This window comes from Rhyacophila brunnea, unplaced genomic scaffold (assembly GCF_057557595.1).
Source record: "Rhyacophila brunnea isolate RB1 unplaced genomic scaffold, BYU_Rbru_1.0 scaffold_19, whole genome shotgun sequence".
NCBI classification, from domain to species: domain Eukaryota; kingdom Metazoa; phylum Arthropoda; class Insecta; order Trichoptera; family Rhyacophilidae; genus Rhyacophila; species Rhyacophila brunnea.
In genome coordinates this window covers 28,207,537-28,223,085 of record NW_028232848.1, presented here as the reverse complement: position 1 = coordinate 28,223,085, position 15,549 = coordinate 28,207,537, and the positions used below count along the sequence as shown (strand labels likewise).

Here is a 15,549-nt window from a genome sequence, read left to right as displayed (position 1 = left end):
GGTATTTTCAAAATGTGTTTGCCGCTGTATTTCTCATAAAAGAACTGTACCGCAAATTTTTTTTCAATGTGTGTTTGGAGTATGAACCTAATAGGTTGAGCAAGTGGATAACATATAATTTTCGTAAAGAAAAAAATCCGTTAATCTGTGGAGGCCCTTATGATCTTTTTAGGATCGGAGAGGGTCAGAAAAAAATGATAATCTTTATTGAACATAATTATATACCTGCATACTATAAAATTCTTTGAAAATAGCAATATCTGGGCGAGATGTAAACCGGTATTCGTGGATCCAAAATTTTTTTATTGTATGTATGTAAAATATTTAAAACAAACGAATATTATAATAAACATAATATATGTTTTTCAAGGATAAATAAAACAAAATAAAAATTGGTGGGGATTAGTAGACTAATAATATAAATAACAAATTAGACATGAACTAAATTTGATTGAAAGAACATCATTATTAGAATGTGTTGTTACATAAAATCGAAGCCTAATTTGCATAAATGTTTTTGTTGAATAGAACAACAAATATAATATATTACTATTTCTATGATAGATATCTATTCATGGTAGAAGTGATGTAATTTACAGTTGTTATTCTAGTATGTCTGTTTCAGAGCGCTGTCATTCAGAATGTCAGAAGTGCTGTGTTTGTTGTTACACTGAATCGATAATAATAATTCCAGTCGACGTTTTGGAATCAAACGTCAGACAAAGATGCCATCTGCAAGGTTTTCCACCCCTTTCGTTACGACGATGCGAATCTATATACGCAAACAATTTGGTCACAGACAAAAACCATTTAAGTATGTACCTATATCTATTTGATGGTTTTCATATATTTATTTCCGTCGTATATATATGCATAGTTAGTAGTTACTCGTAATTACATTCTACGAGATTAAATAAATATAAAACATTTCCAGATAACTAACTCTAATTATTTATTTTCTTATAAATTATATATTATTCTTATTCGCATAATATAGTCACAGTGTTGTGTATGGCAGTGGCAAAGAGTAGAGGTAGGCTGTTAAGATCCGCCATAAATACTGCACACTAAACTTTGTGAGTCATACGTAATTGTTTTCATTGGACTTAGACTACAATTTACAGATGGTGTTAGTTATATTTTAAAATTTGGTTAAGCCCTGCGAAAACCAAACCATAATAGATAATAGTAAAAAATACTCTCTAACGTCTAACTCTCTATTTATAAAATTATGTCATTAAATTAAAGATTATTATAGATACGAGTATTTCATAGACAGAATAATATTTTGGTATCTATTATAAATAGTTTAGTTTAGGCAGGGCGTAATGAATTTTAAATAATTAACCAACAACATGTGTATTATGTATTTCTAATTCATCGAAAACAAATAAGTATGAATGAAAAAGTTTGCACAATTTTGTCGGATTGCCCCAAAATATGTATATCAAAACTATTATGGTTTGGTTCAGGTAGGGCTTAATTTATTTTTAAAAACTAACTAACATCTTCCTGCAAATTGTAGTTGAGACTAAGAAAAACAAATACGAATGACTAACAGAGTTTAATGTGCACTATTTATGTCGGATGTTAACAGCCTACCTCCACCCTTTGCCACTGGTGTATGGAAAAATTTCTTTAAATTTTATTATTATTTGTGATTAACAAATAATAATAATTGAAAACAATTTTAATTGTTTGGATCACCGTTATTTTTTAGTTTTATTATTTATTTTATTATTTATACTTAACTGTTTTTGAACATTTACAAAACATACGACCGAAACATTTAAAATCCAGCTTATCGCTATATTATGAAGTTTTTGTTTAGTTGAAAATAGTATTTACATACCTACTTACGCATCTAAAAAATGTGATGTTTTCAATTCAGAATATACGATTATGTTATTAAATTGATATTGAGAATATGAAATAAAATCGTCATCTCATGAATATGTACATTTATGGATCTTTTTTCAGTATTCAAACCAAGACAGCAGAATAAGTAGAAATCTAAGTAAAACCCTATGGAAATGATCCATAGTGCTTTATCCAAAAAATAAGTTTTGAAAGAAAATTATATTAAAAGTTTTAGAAAATTATAGAGTATTATTATTGATTTGGAACAACATCTGAATTTCAAGAAACTTGAAAACCTAAATGAAAGGTATTTTAGTATTATTAGCGTATTATAGTACTGCGTAGGAAGCTTAGTACAAGTGATATAGAGGCAGACCATAATGAAGGTCGATTTACTGACATTGACTGGTATAATAGTATCGACTGTATAGTGGAGGACAAGAAATGATGAAGATGAAGTGACCTGGAAGATTGAAGAGAGATATGAGAGGTATTGTATGACAGTTGTCCAGGAGACCAAACTTTCTCTGCGAATTATCGCCGAGAAAGTAGAAGATGAAAAATACATGTTACAAAATTCAGTTAGATAGCGAACACATTAATTGTATTTATATATATAATGTATAATGATATAATGTACAACTATTTAATTCTATTTATGATTTAAAAATACGTGTTTAAAAAAAATTATATTTTAATTTCCGATAGACGAATCGTTCTTCAGTGTACTGTAGGATGCTTTTACGTCAGCTGACGGAATTCCAATATACGCTTTACTTCCATCTAAAAGCTGGTGCAAAGAGGAATTTACACATTTTTTTATTTATGGTGTAAAAAAATCAACTAGGAGATTTGCAATTTCCCTATTAATATTCGAAAAATTTTTACGCGTTGCATACAAATCATAGTAATATGTCACGGGCATGAAAATATTATGGAAATATTGCCAATGTTTTCCACTTCGAAAAATATATGAAATAAAATATCCTAACAGGAATATACCCATAATTCTGTCAATGCCTTTAATAAATAAATGTTATACGACAGACACAAACATGTGATTTATTTATACTTATTGTAAACATAACTCTTTGAAGCAATATACGGTATTTTTTTTTAAATTATAAATATTATCGAATGAACACAATAATATCACTTTCTTGAAAAACTAACTTTAAATAATATATTATTATACAACATCATGGTCATAATAATCGTAGTAAGTAGGCATAATAATATTATTATAACATAATTGTTATGTTCAATAAAAAATATTTTTTGGAGACGTTATTTTGGACTGATTAAGTTCATCTCCAATAATTGAAACTGATCCTGTACTAATTTTTCATGCACTTCATGCATTACGGCGGACAGACATTACCAGACAGAGCTGGAGGTTTAATATTAAATTTAATGTACGCATGGTTTGGACATAGAGATATCAGACAAACGGAAACATTTTCTGAACGGTATAACATGTTGCATCTACGTTCAAGTACCACAGATATCCGCGTGCTACCCAAGTTAATAGCCCCACCAAACCACACTGCCCTGCACCACACCCAGTCTTACTTAGGCGTACTATGTTGTTCCTAGATTCGGGTGGGAAGCACCAGTACTTTTTATGACTCACACAAGTATGCTTTAATTAAATTAATATGACCAAGTTGAGAGTGCCCATAGGAGAGAGTAGCACATGAGAGAACACATAAAAATTTTAGTAAATAATAAACGATAATGCAAAACTGATCCAAACCGAAAACCGAACAATTTAAGCAAAAAAAAACTTCACGTCACGGGTGCGCATTACCCAGTCTGATATACTAATGTCAAAATCATCCCTGCATCTAACATCTAACTATATGTGACTTTGGTCTATCCGTGGTAGCCGCGCAAAGCTCTAAAAAATGGTTCCATTGTTTTAATTTTATTATTAATTAAAAACAGCTATGAAAAAAAAATATTTTGTACCTACAGAATACAAATGATTTGATGTTTATTTTATTATATGGCTTTATGAGTCTCCATTTGTTGGGAAAAAAGCAGACAAATTATGTTGTTATTTGTATAAATATGGTCAAAATGATATACAAATAATTAAAATACTTTTTATTCATTACATAAGTAATCACTTATCTTTAGAAATAATTAATATCGTCTACATTTTTCTACATAATAAAATATCAATTAAAACTGTCAAAGTCTCAAAAATAACTTTTATTATATATGAGTACTCATATTTTTTAATTGGTATATTCCAAATATATAATAAATAATATTCGTAAATGAATATTATACGAGTACTATTCATATATATTATAATGTTATGTAAATACTAACGTTAGCATAAAAATAGCTGCGCACGTTATTATGTAAACAGGTCAAATATATATTATTATGATAAAAAGTGATATCGGGGTTCAACTTTCCTTTATGAAATTATTAAGTCATATGATAATGCAATTTGTATGCAAAGGCTGTATAAAGGAAACCTCAATATTATTTTATGTAGTACGAAATTGAATACCAACTTCCTAGAATTTATATTGTTCTCACTACACTATAAATAAAATGGCATCCACGTTTTATCTCACTTGACCCAGAATATTTTATAAATTTTAAAAGATTCGTTGAGTATAAAAACCCTTTATTTTTATTTAAAAATAAGAATAATAAGAGTTTGAAAAGAAGGTGTTTGTGGAAAAAAATTAGATAAGCACCCAGGTTTTTTGAAAAGAGCACATAATACATAATAATATATTATATTATGATCTCACCGGGAATTAAACTCACAGCCTCTAAATGAGCAGCCAGTGCCTTACACACAGAATTACGAGGTATTAGGTTTAAATAAATTATGTCCATAAATGTACATGGTAACATAATATTATTCAATACTAACATTACGTATATAGTTTTATATTATCATACCGTATCCATTGCAATAGTCGTTATCTGATGCGTTTAGTTTTAAGCATATCAGAGGTGAGGTCATGGGTATTATATTAAAAATAACAACTCTAAAATAATTTTGTATCTGATAATTGACCATATCACCAGAATTGTCATCAGCGTAAACCAAGCCACTGTTGAATGAAGTATTGTACAAAGTGATTCGATACATTTATAAAGTTTTTAATGCTATTTCATTAGATCCTTGTCTCCAGATCAAAATTTTGTTGATTTTATACCTTTGAATACTACTAGATGATGTGTTTTTTTGCATTTACATTATTAAGATTTTTAGAAAATGTATTGACTGTATTGTTGTCTCTTTATTTTATCGTTGTGTCGTTTACCTACTATGAATTTAGATACAAGCATAATGGATAATTTCAGTTGATTTGGATATTAAGGTTAAAATTCTGAATAGTGGCAGGGTCCCATTTCTTTATATAATTAAGTATTCAAGCAGAGAAAAATCATCTATTTTTATAGTCTCAACAATATTGTAATGTCATAAACAAAATGGATATGTGATAGTAAACCAACCCGTAGTGTCAAATACCATTTATATTATTATTTGAATTTAAATGAGAAAATGAATCAATTAAATCTCATTGATTTCTTACCATTTATTTTCTTTTTTCAAACAGAAAATGTGGAACCAGCTTATATGGGCCATCATCGACAAATAGATCTATCTGATGTCGACAATGATGATGTTGATAATCTGAAGTTATTAATTAGCAACTAGTTTAGTAATTGAGTTAGCATTTACTTGGTAGAATTCCATTTTAAAAGAAATGAAAATATAATAGTTTAGGATTTTACAAGTTGTAATAATTAGAATATCAGCTTATGAAAATATCTTTCAATCATAAACGTATTATTAAATAAGTGAAGTGTTATAAAAATATTCTTTTATAATAAACACATAAAAATGACTAATAATTACAAGATAAAAAGAACTTTTTATATACAACGTTTTAAAATTTTCTGTTGAATCATATAAACTTGACTTGACTAGCTTAAACGATCAAAAAAAAAATGTACTTGATAGAAATAATACTGAAATGTCATTTTGACATTTCATATTGATTTCCATAGTAACGCACGTATATAATAATAATTTAGTTGCTAGGACCCCAGACCCCTAGGAACCAATAATAGTAGATTAGATTACGGATTTCTTCCGAAATAACTTTTCATACAAATCAGAATTAACTGAAAATGAATTGAATTCTACTTAAAGATGGCTAAAAGTATTAAAAAAATGCATTGACATCGTGTTTGATTATATTCTAAATGTTTTAAATGGCTAGCTAGTTGGGAAGTTAGTTAAAAATCGATTGCAAGATTTGTACTGGATAAACAACTACCGGACAAATAAGAATACGACCTAATAAAAACGTTGTAAAAAATGAACTCTACGTGCATTGTAATAACTGTCAATTTGCAAAATGCATTAATTTGAACCTATACATCACTATGTGTTTTTTCTCGCCAAAACATCAGCATCCAAAGACTGTTCATCTTATAATAAGAAATATTAATGTTTAAACTAAAACAACATTATCTACATTGAAATATGGGATCTTATAGATTTTTGTCAAAATTCCATTAATCTTTTTTTGGAAAAAGTACCAATTTTTCTGATAAAATATTATTGTACAGAATTGTGTATCCAGTAGATATCTCAAAGTTTTCAACCAATATACACATAAAGTGATTATTTGAGATACAAAGTGATTTTTTACAAAGTAAAATATTTAAAATATATAATAATATTTTTTGTTTAATTAATTATTCGTTACTGATTGTACACAAATAATTTAACTGTGTTGCATGAAAGGCATATCGATCAATATAATATTATTTTGATGCTCATAGAACAACCCCCAGTTTGCATGAAAGTATAAAACGTTAGATATAGGTATCATATCCTTCTTAATCCATCAGATCCCAAAGATGCTTGAATCGTGTCAGTCTTTTGAGTAAACGCCCCCCTAAGTAATGTCATACTAAGCGCCATCTTAAATAATAAAGCAAAAGTTTTCTTATTATTGATAAACTCATATACGATGTTTGGCTCGGGTGTTTGGCCGCTGAAAGCTCTCTCTTGCATACAAATGACGACTTCGCTATTTTCAGGAAGCTCCACCGTTATTAGTAAAATTCTTTGCAAAGTAATCAAAACGTGACTGGAGTTTTTGCCCTAAATTTGAATGCCCTTTACTTATTGCGACGAATTAAAATTCTTTAGGTAAAAAATAACATTACTCCTCGATGCTTATATATAATTTTATTGTTTTTGCCGCTTTTTCTTGGCACCGAAAAATATTAAATTTTAATGTTTATTATAAAAAATACTTAGGTACTCGTACTTATGCGATTCAAATGGTATAAGCAAACTTTTAATTGTTAAACTAAAATCCTAAAATGATTGTTTTTATCAAGTGGTATTTTATTATAATTGATCGATTTTTAATATAATCTAACAAATAATATTACTAGGTGGCAGTATCACCTGTCAACAGTCTCATTCGTATTTGCCTGACTCCTTCTCTCTCATAATATGTTTACTTTTCTTTTTTTTGCATCAGCTTTGCGGGCTCTTTGTAGAGTTTGCTGACTTTGTCAGGTTACAGCATTCAATCCCTATTATAACTACCCACCCTTAAATCTACTTGATAGCACACTAATTTATCGATATGCTATTACCATGCTATAAGCATTAGCCAAACTATTATGAGAGTATCTTTTATTTTTTTTCACCACCCGATTAAAATAAACGGTACCTCCAATTTTTCAAATTTGAAAACATGTATGTTGATAAGTTTTCTCCTTATCTCACTCTCTCTTATACATTTTCATATCTTTAGGAGATATTATTGATAGTTCAAGATAAGTAAAATATATTATATACTGTATATATTAATTATCAGTATAGTTTAAACTGATCAAGTGAAAGTATTAATTAAATAAAATATTATTATATATTAATATAAAATTCAACTGACAAAGTCACGCAAAAATACTATCTACATATATACTACTTTGTTTGACATTAATCAGACAACTCCATTTATTTAAAACTTAAACAAACATTTATTTTTTATTTTTCGACAAACGTTAACGTTAACGCTTATTATTATATAATTGATTTTTTGGAAAACTTCAAGTGCATGATTATAAAACTTTCATAACTACTTGTTAAGTTTTTTGCGCCAGCTTTAAGAAGAACTTTTTATTCCTAGTATGTATATTTTTTCATTTTAGTAAAGTACATTTTTTTATTATTTGATTTTATTAAAAACTACTCTTAGCAAGAAGAGTTTCGAGTTTACGCGTAAAGATAACAAATCACTAATATTCAAAACGTGACTTTGCTTATTTTATCTTTTTCTTTTCTATAATGCTTATTTAATTAAAACAGATTTAGACGTTAGCTATTATTGCTTCCTTCCATTTACTTTCCATCTATGAAAGAAGATAAATGTTTTACAAATGCTAATTTATTTCGGTTTTCAGTGGCGTTTTGATTATTGGATAGGTTTGTATTTATCCTTTGACAGAGAAAATATTATTTTGTTGTAATTGTATTAACTTAAATGTATAAAATTATTCACTTAATAATATCATCATTTAAAAAAAACGAGGTCATTATTGTAGCAGCTGAATTATGATTTGTTAGAATTATTTATATAATGCATAATATTATTTGAATTTTTCAATTTTAGTCTTTTTTAAACTATGAAATAATAATAAAAAGATAAAATCGCCATTTTGTACGCTAAGAAAAATCATTGAACTTTCGAACAATAAGTAGGTATCTCAACTCGAGAGTGAGACTCATTTTAAATTTAAAGCCTAATTTAAACACCTAAACCGTTAAAAGATGCCAACTTAAATTTCTAAGTATTTTAACATTAAATTAGGTATTTTAGCTAACTGTATTGTCTAATGTCTACAGTATTTATTAGATAATTATATAACTAATATATCCGCACTAAATTGAAGGCGACTTATCGCTGTTATGTTTAAAACAGTTAATACATTCTTCATTTTCTCAAAAATACTGAGCATGATCCAGTTTCGTGTCCCCACTAGACAAAAATGACTGTTTTCGTGTTTACTTTTTATAACACAATTTGATTATTTATTCTTCAATGCAAAAGATTCATTATCTTTAAAACTGTTATTCTATTAACATGTTAAATGCCTCCATTAAGGTACCAAAACAACGTACTAAATGACTTTCAATATTACGTGTAGGTACCAACACTTTTTTCATAATATTATAATATGATGATTGTAAGTATATCTATTAAATAAATAAAATATAAAATCAGATCATAAATCAATATCTTTTGCATAACAAATTATTGGCAAAATATTTTTTATCTTAACTTTGGAAATTAATTGACATATATGTAATACATTGGTTACGCTACTGGTTATAGTCTTGAGAAATGGCATAAAAGTATGCAAATTATATTCGCGTGATCTTTGATAATTTGCTTCTGCGTAGGGGAGGAAATTAATTACACATTTGAATAAAAATACAAGAGACCCACTTGAGATTCATGACCCAATTAAAAATTATAGCAAAATCATTTTTAAAGAAAAACACTTTTCACTCTCCAACTCAAAGGGTCGTATTTTTTGAAAAAATGTTATCCTGCCTTTCTTCACAATAGACCTAATTTTATTTAAAATTTCAAAAAATCACATAACTTCAATGACATAAAAATGACAAACGTAATTTTCTTTTAAAGTGTTATAATTTTAAATCATGATTATTTTTTAAAATATTTAAAAAATAATTTACTTTATTAAAAATACTAATTGTTATAAATTACTATGCAAATTAGTTTAGTTAGTTTAAAAGTAACCATCTTTATTACAAATAATAAAACGTGTAATTGCTCCATCTTTTTTTTAGATTATTTTAAGGATAGAACTGACTTGTTCGAATACCAAATCGCATTTGACACTAAACTTGCTACGTTCCCAGTTGTTTGCGATCACGTCGGCTTTTTGATGAAAACAGGTTTTGTCAGAAACTATAAAAATTATGTGAAACTATTTATACTGAAGATAACTTGCAAAAATATGGATTTTTTATGGTTAGTCGAAATAGGATAGAGTAATAGCTAAACTATCATTTACATACCAACGTTAGAATAATGTATTTTCCATAGTAATTATACAAATAAACTACAATAAATATTATAATAACGTAACGATAGATAAGAGCATAATGAAGTTAATGATATAATAAAATAATATATTTATTGCGAAACAAATTTTGCTTGACTAATAAATTCGTCGAATGCTCTAGGGTCCTTCTTTGGTCAAAATAATTTTGGTTTACGAAGAATTTATATATATGTCTCTTGCTGAGAGTGCAACGATATATAAGTATATTAAATTTTTTTATATAAGAGAAAGAAGAATACATAGTTATCATTACATTACCATTCAAAATTTTGTAGATCGCAACTTATAAATATAATATTTGTCCGATATAAGATATGTTTTATAAGTTTATGAATCTTTGACAGGATATAAATTCAAAGTTAGAGTTTTTTATATTGGTAATATTATTATTACATACTACACCCCGTATTTAAGAGGCTTTATTTGATCTAAGAGATAATTCAAGTAATAATATAAAATTCATGGATCATAAAAAATACTCTTTGTTTATAGATAAGTAATTTATTATTATTTGACGGTTTTATTACTGTGTGTAAAATTGTATACATGTTATAGTGGTATGTCTTCAACGCTCATAACTATTTTACATTTACGTTGTTAATTTTATAGCATCATAAAATAGGTAATAGTAATATATCGTAGTTAAATTTGTGGAAACCATCCATTAACCCGGTTTCGTTGGTCTTTCAAAATAACAAAAGCGTTTGTGTAATTACTTACACATTTTCCCAATTCCGGCTTTCCTGCAAGCTCACTCTTTGATTCCCATGGGCCAAATAAAGCATTACGTCAATATATAACGAGGCCCGACATATAAACGTTCGATGTCGTAACAAACACTTTGCCAAAAAAAGCCACGACCGAATGCTAGGCTTTTTGGTTAACCGTATATACCCACATTAAAACATATATTATTGTTGTTAGATATACATATATATATATACGGGACGTCTATAAAATAGGGAAAAAATTCTAAAAACGGATGCAACAAGCTAGAGACATCTGTTTATTTTTCCACTAAAGTATTTTCTAAAGCTACTCGGAAAACTGGATTGAAAACAGGGTGTGAGATTTTAAAATTTTCTTTTCTTATGGGTTGGAAACTTCGATACGTCAAAATTAAATTTAAATATATTATTCTTTTTGTATTTATAACAATCTATCATTGAAGGTAATATTGACATACAAAATTTATATAATATTTTGTTTCTAAATATAGCTTAGCTTGTATTTAAAAAAACAATCAAAATATACCTAATAAAAGATAATAATATGTATGATGATATTCTTTTATTTATTAATTAAATTTAATATTATTAATAAATAAATTAACGGTAAAAACTAATCTTATGCAAGCAAAAAATATTCTATTTGTTTTACAACATTTTTTATAAAATACACTACGCACAATTAAATATTTTGAAGTGATTAAATTCACAATATCGTAAGATTCCCTTGGACATAACACTCACAACAGACACATAGGTAGGTACATCATAATATTAATAGGGTCATCTATGAAGTAATAGGGTCAGTTATGTTATAATAACAAACAAACGAGGTCCTTAAGGACGTCGTTAAGCCTGTAATTTTTTCAAGCTTAACTACTTCCTCCTGGACTTCGACCCTTGTCTTGTGTGTTTCGACTGAAATATGTCTGTGTATAACAATGTAGGTATATGTTATGATGGAAATAGCAAAATTGTTAAACTATTATACAATAATATATAGATTTTTAAAGTAATAGTCCCTAATAATAGTATAAAAATCTTAGAAATCTTCATTGTCATGATATATTTTTTTATATTTTGAATGGCAAGAAAATATTGGAGAATTTGAAGATATATTTATAATACTTAAGCACTAAATGTAAATAAATAATTGTCGAATAAATATATTTAATATTATCATTTTCTGACATGCTAGATATTTTTACAGTATAAAATAACATATTTCCCAACCGCCATGCGGTGTATAGTGTACCCACGTCGGTGGTTAATCCACTGTTTCTGACACTCATCCAAATGACACTCATCAGTTTTTTTTTCAAAAATGATACTAAATCTCCGCTGCTGTTTTTTAGTTCAGGGTAAACGATTTGAGAGACAATAGGACGAAACTGTAATTATTGGCCAATTATAGCATTTTGTATTTTATAAACTTATTACTTTCCGCCAAGTAAGCTGAATTAGACCTATCATGTAGCTCAAGCGAGAACCATGGTAGCATCCCACACTATGCATAAACTATTCCTTAAAGGAACATATGACCTTTTTTTTTAACTAAACAACACAACTATAACGTGTAACCATTGAATGAAGACCATATCATTAAAATGCAGCAAAGTTTTAAAGAATTATCACATTATTCTTACCTTCCTCTTCCTTGGCGATGTCAATAATACTGAAAGCCTTTGAGTACGCTGGGCAATAGTTAGTGTCGAATTCACAACAGGTTTCCTTGGCAAGATGGGTGGTGGAGTATCAGGAGGCGAAGAATCATCACAGTCAACACTTATCACAGGTGGGCTTCCAGGTGAAATTTTCGGAGTAACAGTCGATAGAGGCACTGCCATAGTAATCAAGGTTTCACTTCTAACGGACCAAGAGCTCCCGCCGAATTTTAAATTCATTAGATCTCCTATGCTGCCCTGAGTTGCCGATAGCTTTGCACCACTAAAATTTCTCGCCATCGCAGGACTGTGGGGAACAGACCCATATCCTTTCATCATCAATGTTGACTGAGCGCTTCCTAAGTGACTCTGGTTTGTGGTAGACCTAACTAAGTCAGATGCAGCTTTTTCATTCAATTTATCCAGCTGTGACATACTTGATCCCCGCCGTAATTGCAGCCTTGGGCCTGTTGGCGGCTCGGCAAAGTCTTCGGTTGATTTTTTTGATTTTGATGTCTTCTTTTGGGAGAAGCCTCCAAAATGGTTGCGGGCTTTTCTTGAATCCGTGAGAATCATGGTTGATGATTTCACCGCGAATAAACCCGCTTTTAATGGAAATAATAACGCCAGCTCAGTTGTTTTATCTTCTTCTTCCATATTGTTTACTTATGAAGAACTAATTTTCAATATAATATATATTTTTTTTTTATTTCATAGCAAAATAAATGCACTAACCGTACCTATTTTCAAACACATTGTATTAAGCTATTTAATTTTATAAACAATTATTATGTATGTATGCCTTCATTGAAAATTCTTTAAATTTTTATAATTATTAATCTTTAAATTATGTAAAAATACGCTTTTCGAAAAATCAGCTTTATATTGGGACTCAGGCCATGAATTTTTCAATTTAAGATAAATCTTTGTAAATGTAATCAATAGAACTTATTATTCATCGTCATTATTCATATCAAGACTATGTTTTGTCGAAAAAACGTGATAATTGAAAAGCAAAATAAATACTATCAAATAATTAGGTATGTTACCTAAGTAGTTAATAATTCTTTTATTTGCATGTAAGAATTGTTACACAAATTAATACCTACTATGTTATATTATAAACAATATAAGCCAAAATTTTATAGAAATTTATCTCGACGTTTTCATATAATAATTATGACAACATTTATAATTATTATGTATGTAGGGTCAGTTTTGATTAAATAATTTATTAAAAGATTATGAAATATGTAAGTAGGTATTCTGAGTTTTGTAAGAACGGTGCCAACTTATATATCTATCTAACCGTATTAATACTCTGAAAGTTCATGGATAACACACTAATTTCCTAATTAAACGACACTTTGTTGATATTTTAATATTTTCATTTAGATTTTTACATATTTCGATTTTGAATTTGCATCAAGAATATTATTAAAGAAATTCACATTTTCAGAGATAAATCACCTTTAAATTTGCGTTTCCAATAAATTTCGGTGGTTTTCTCGTCATTGTAATTTGCATTGTCCAAATACATTGTTACTGCGCTAATACTAATATCCTTTGGTTTAGTGTTTACTAATTTTATCATAAAATACAATTTTTACTCATAAGAAAAGCATAATCTCTTCAGAGTGGGTATTATCTTAAAAGACCTTACATGATAAATCGTTGTTTTTTTTAATCTAATGGGGTCTTTTGCAATTGAATAAACAAAATGTATTATTTATCAGCAATCATCTAGATCTACGAAAAATAAAACTATCTTTTTAATCGAATCGCGTTAAATTGATCAAAAATCTGTTCTTATGAAAACAATAGTGTGACTTCATCCAAATTACCTACTACATATTATAGTAATCTATGTCAATGGGTTTAATGATTTTTAGACTTTTATTTTTATTAAAATCAAAGACATATTTCGATTAGATTAGAATGCCAAGTGACCTGCAAAGCTCTGCTAGTAATTTATAAATATTGGAACTGAGTGAAAAGGCCTAGTAATAAATATATAGTAATACTATAAAGTTCATTAATACATATTTTACTATTGACGTTTTTTACTGAAATCGTTAAAATAAATTATACTAGAAAATTCATATGTTATTATTGACTAATTATGTGGACATATAATATTTTAATATTGATGTGATAAGCAAATAACTATTTTCTAATATATTTAAAATTCCAATTGAATGAAAGCATTCTTGAAAGACAAGTGGTCTAGATAATTGGACGGCCTAGTAGTATAAGCCAGTAGAACAGTAATATTGTTGCGTAGGTAAGGTCACTTAAGCCTCTTGATAGTGTATCGATTGAGGTCGGCGCACATTTCCTGCCATTACGACGGAAATGGCAATGGGACACTTTAATTGTAGCACAATCGCTTCACTTATTGAGGCGCTCTGCTAAAAACTTTTGTAATAATTAAGGCAAAGAAGAATGTCATTACTTTACGTAATTTGAAAAAAATATAATATCATATTTCAGGATTATTTTAAATTTATTTAGTTATTATTTTAATGAATTGTATGAATTGAATTAACGTTTAGATGGTAGAGCTCTGTAAGAGTTTTCTGTTAATAATATTATATAAGACATTTTTATAATATAATATATTGGGCGTTGGACTATGAATAAACCAATCATCAAAACAACATGTTATAATAGCATATTAAGATGAGTTTATACTTCAAAACAGCTGTCAATATAGATAATGAAAATAATATGGTAGATTTAATGAAAAATTTTAATTTTAAAACCGTTAAAAATAAATTCTTTAAATAATATAATACAAAATGCTCATCTAAATCATTGAACGTGGTTTTGATACAAGGTTATGACAATAATATCAATAGTTCATAATCTAAAGTGAAATATGAAGTAATTTTTTTCTTTATACTCTCTAAGAGACGAAAAAACTCCTTTAAATAGTAATAAAACTGTTGGTCAATATTTTAAAGTGACTTCCAAAAAAGGAAAAATATAATATTTTGTAAAATTTTACTAAATATTCTGAACCCTTTTGTGGTTTCACTGTTTGATTTTTGATTGATTACGTAGTAATTAAAAGTAGCTGATAACTAAATTTAACGAAGTTTTATCAAAAAATAAATATATAAATACAA

At 27.8% G+C, this 15,549-nt stretch overlaps 1 protein-coding gene across 1 annotated transcript in view; it reads right to left on the bottom strand.

Moving 5' to 3' along the window:
* The window catches only part of unc-13 (protein unc13 homolog), a 364,668-nt gene extending 351,619 nt beyond the window's left edge, over positions 1-13,049 (bottom strand). The window contains exon 1 of the mRNA XM_085945792.1: positions 12,401-13,049. Within this exon, the coding sequence (XP_085801918.1) occupies positions 12,401-12,994 (594 nt within the window). The 5' untranslated portion in view covers positions 12,995-13,049. The remainder of the gene's footprint in view (positions 1-12,400) is intronic.
* Between the last annotated feature and the right edge of the window lie 2,500 nt (positions 13,050-15,549).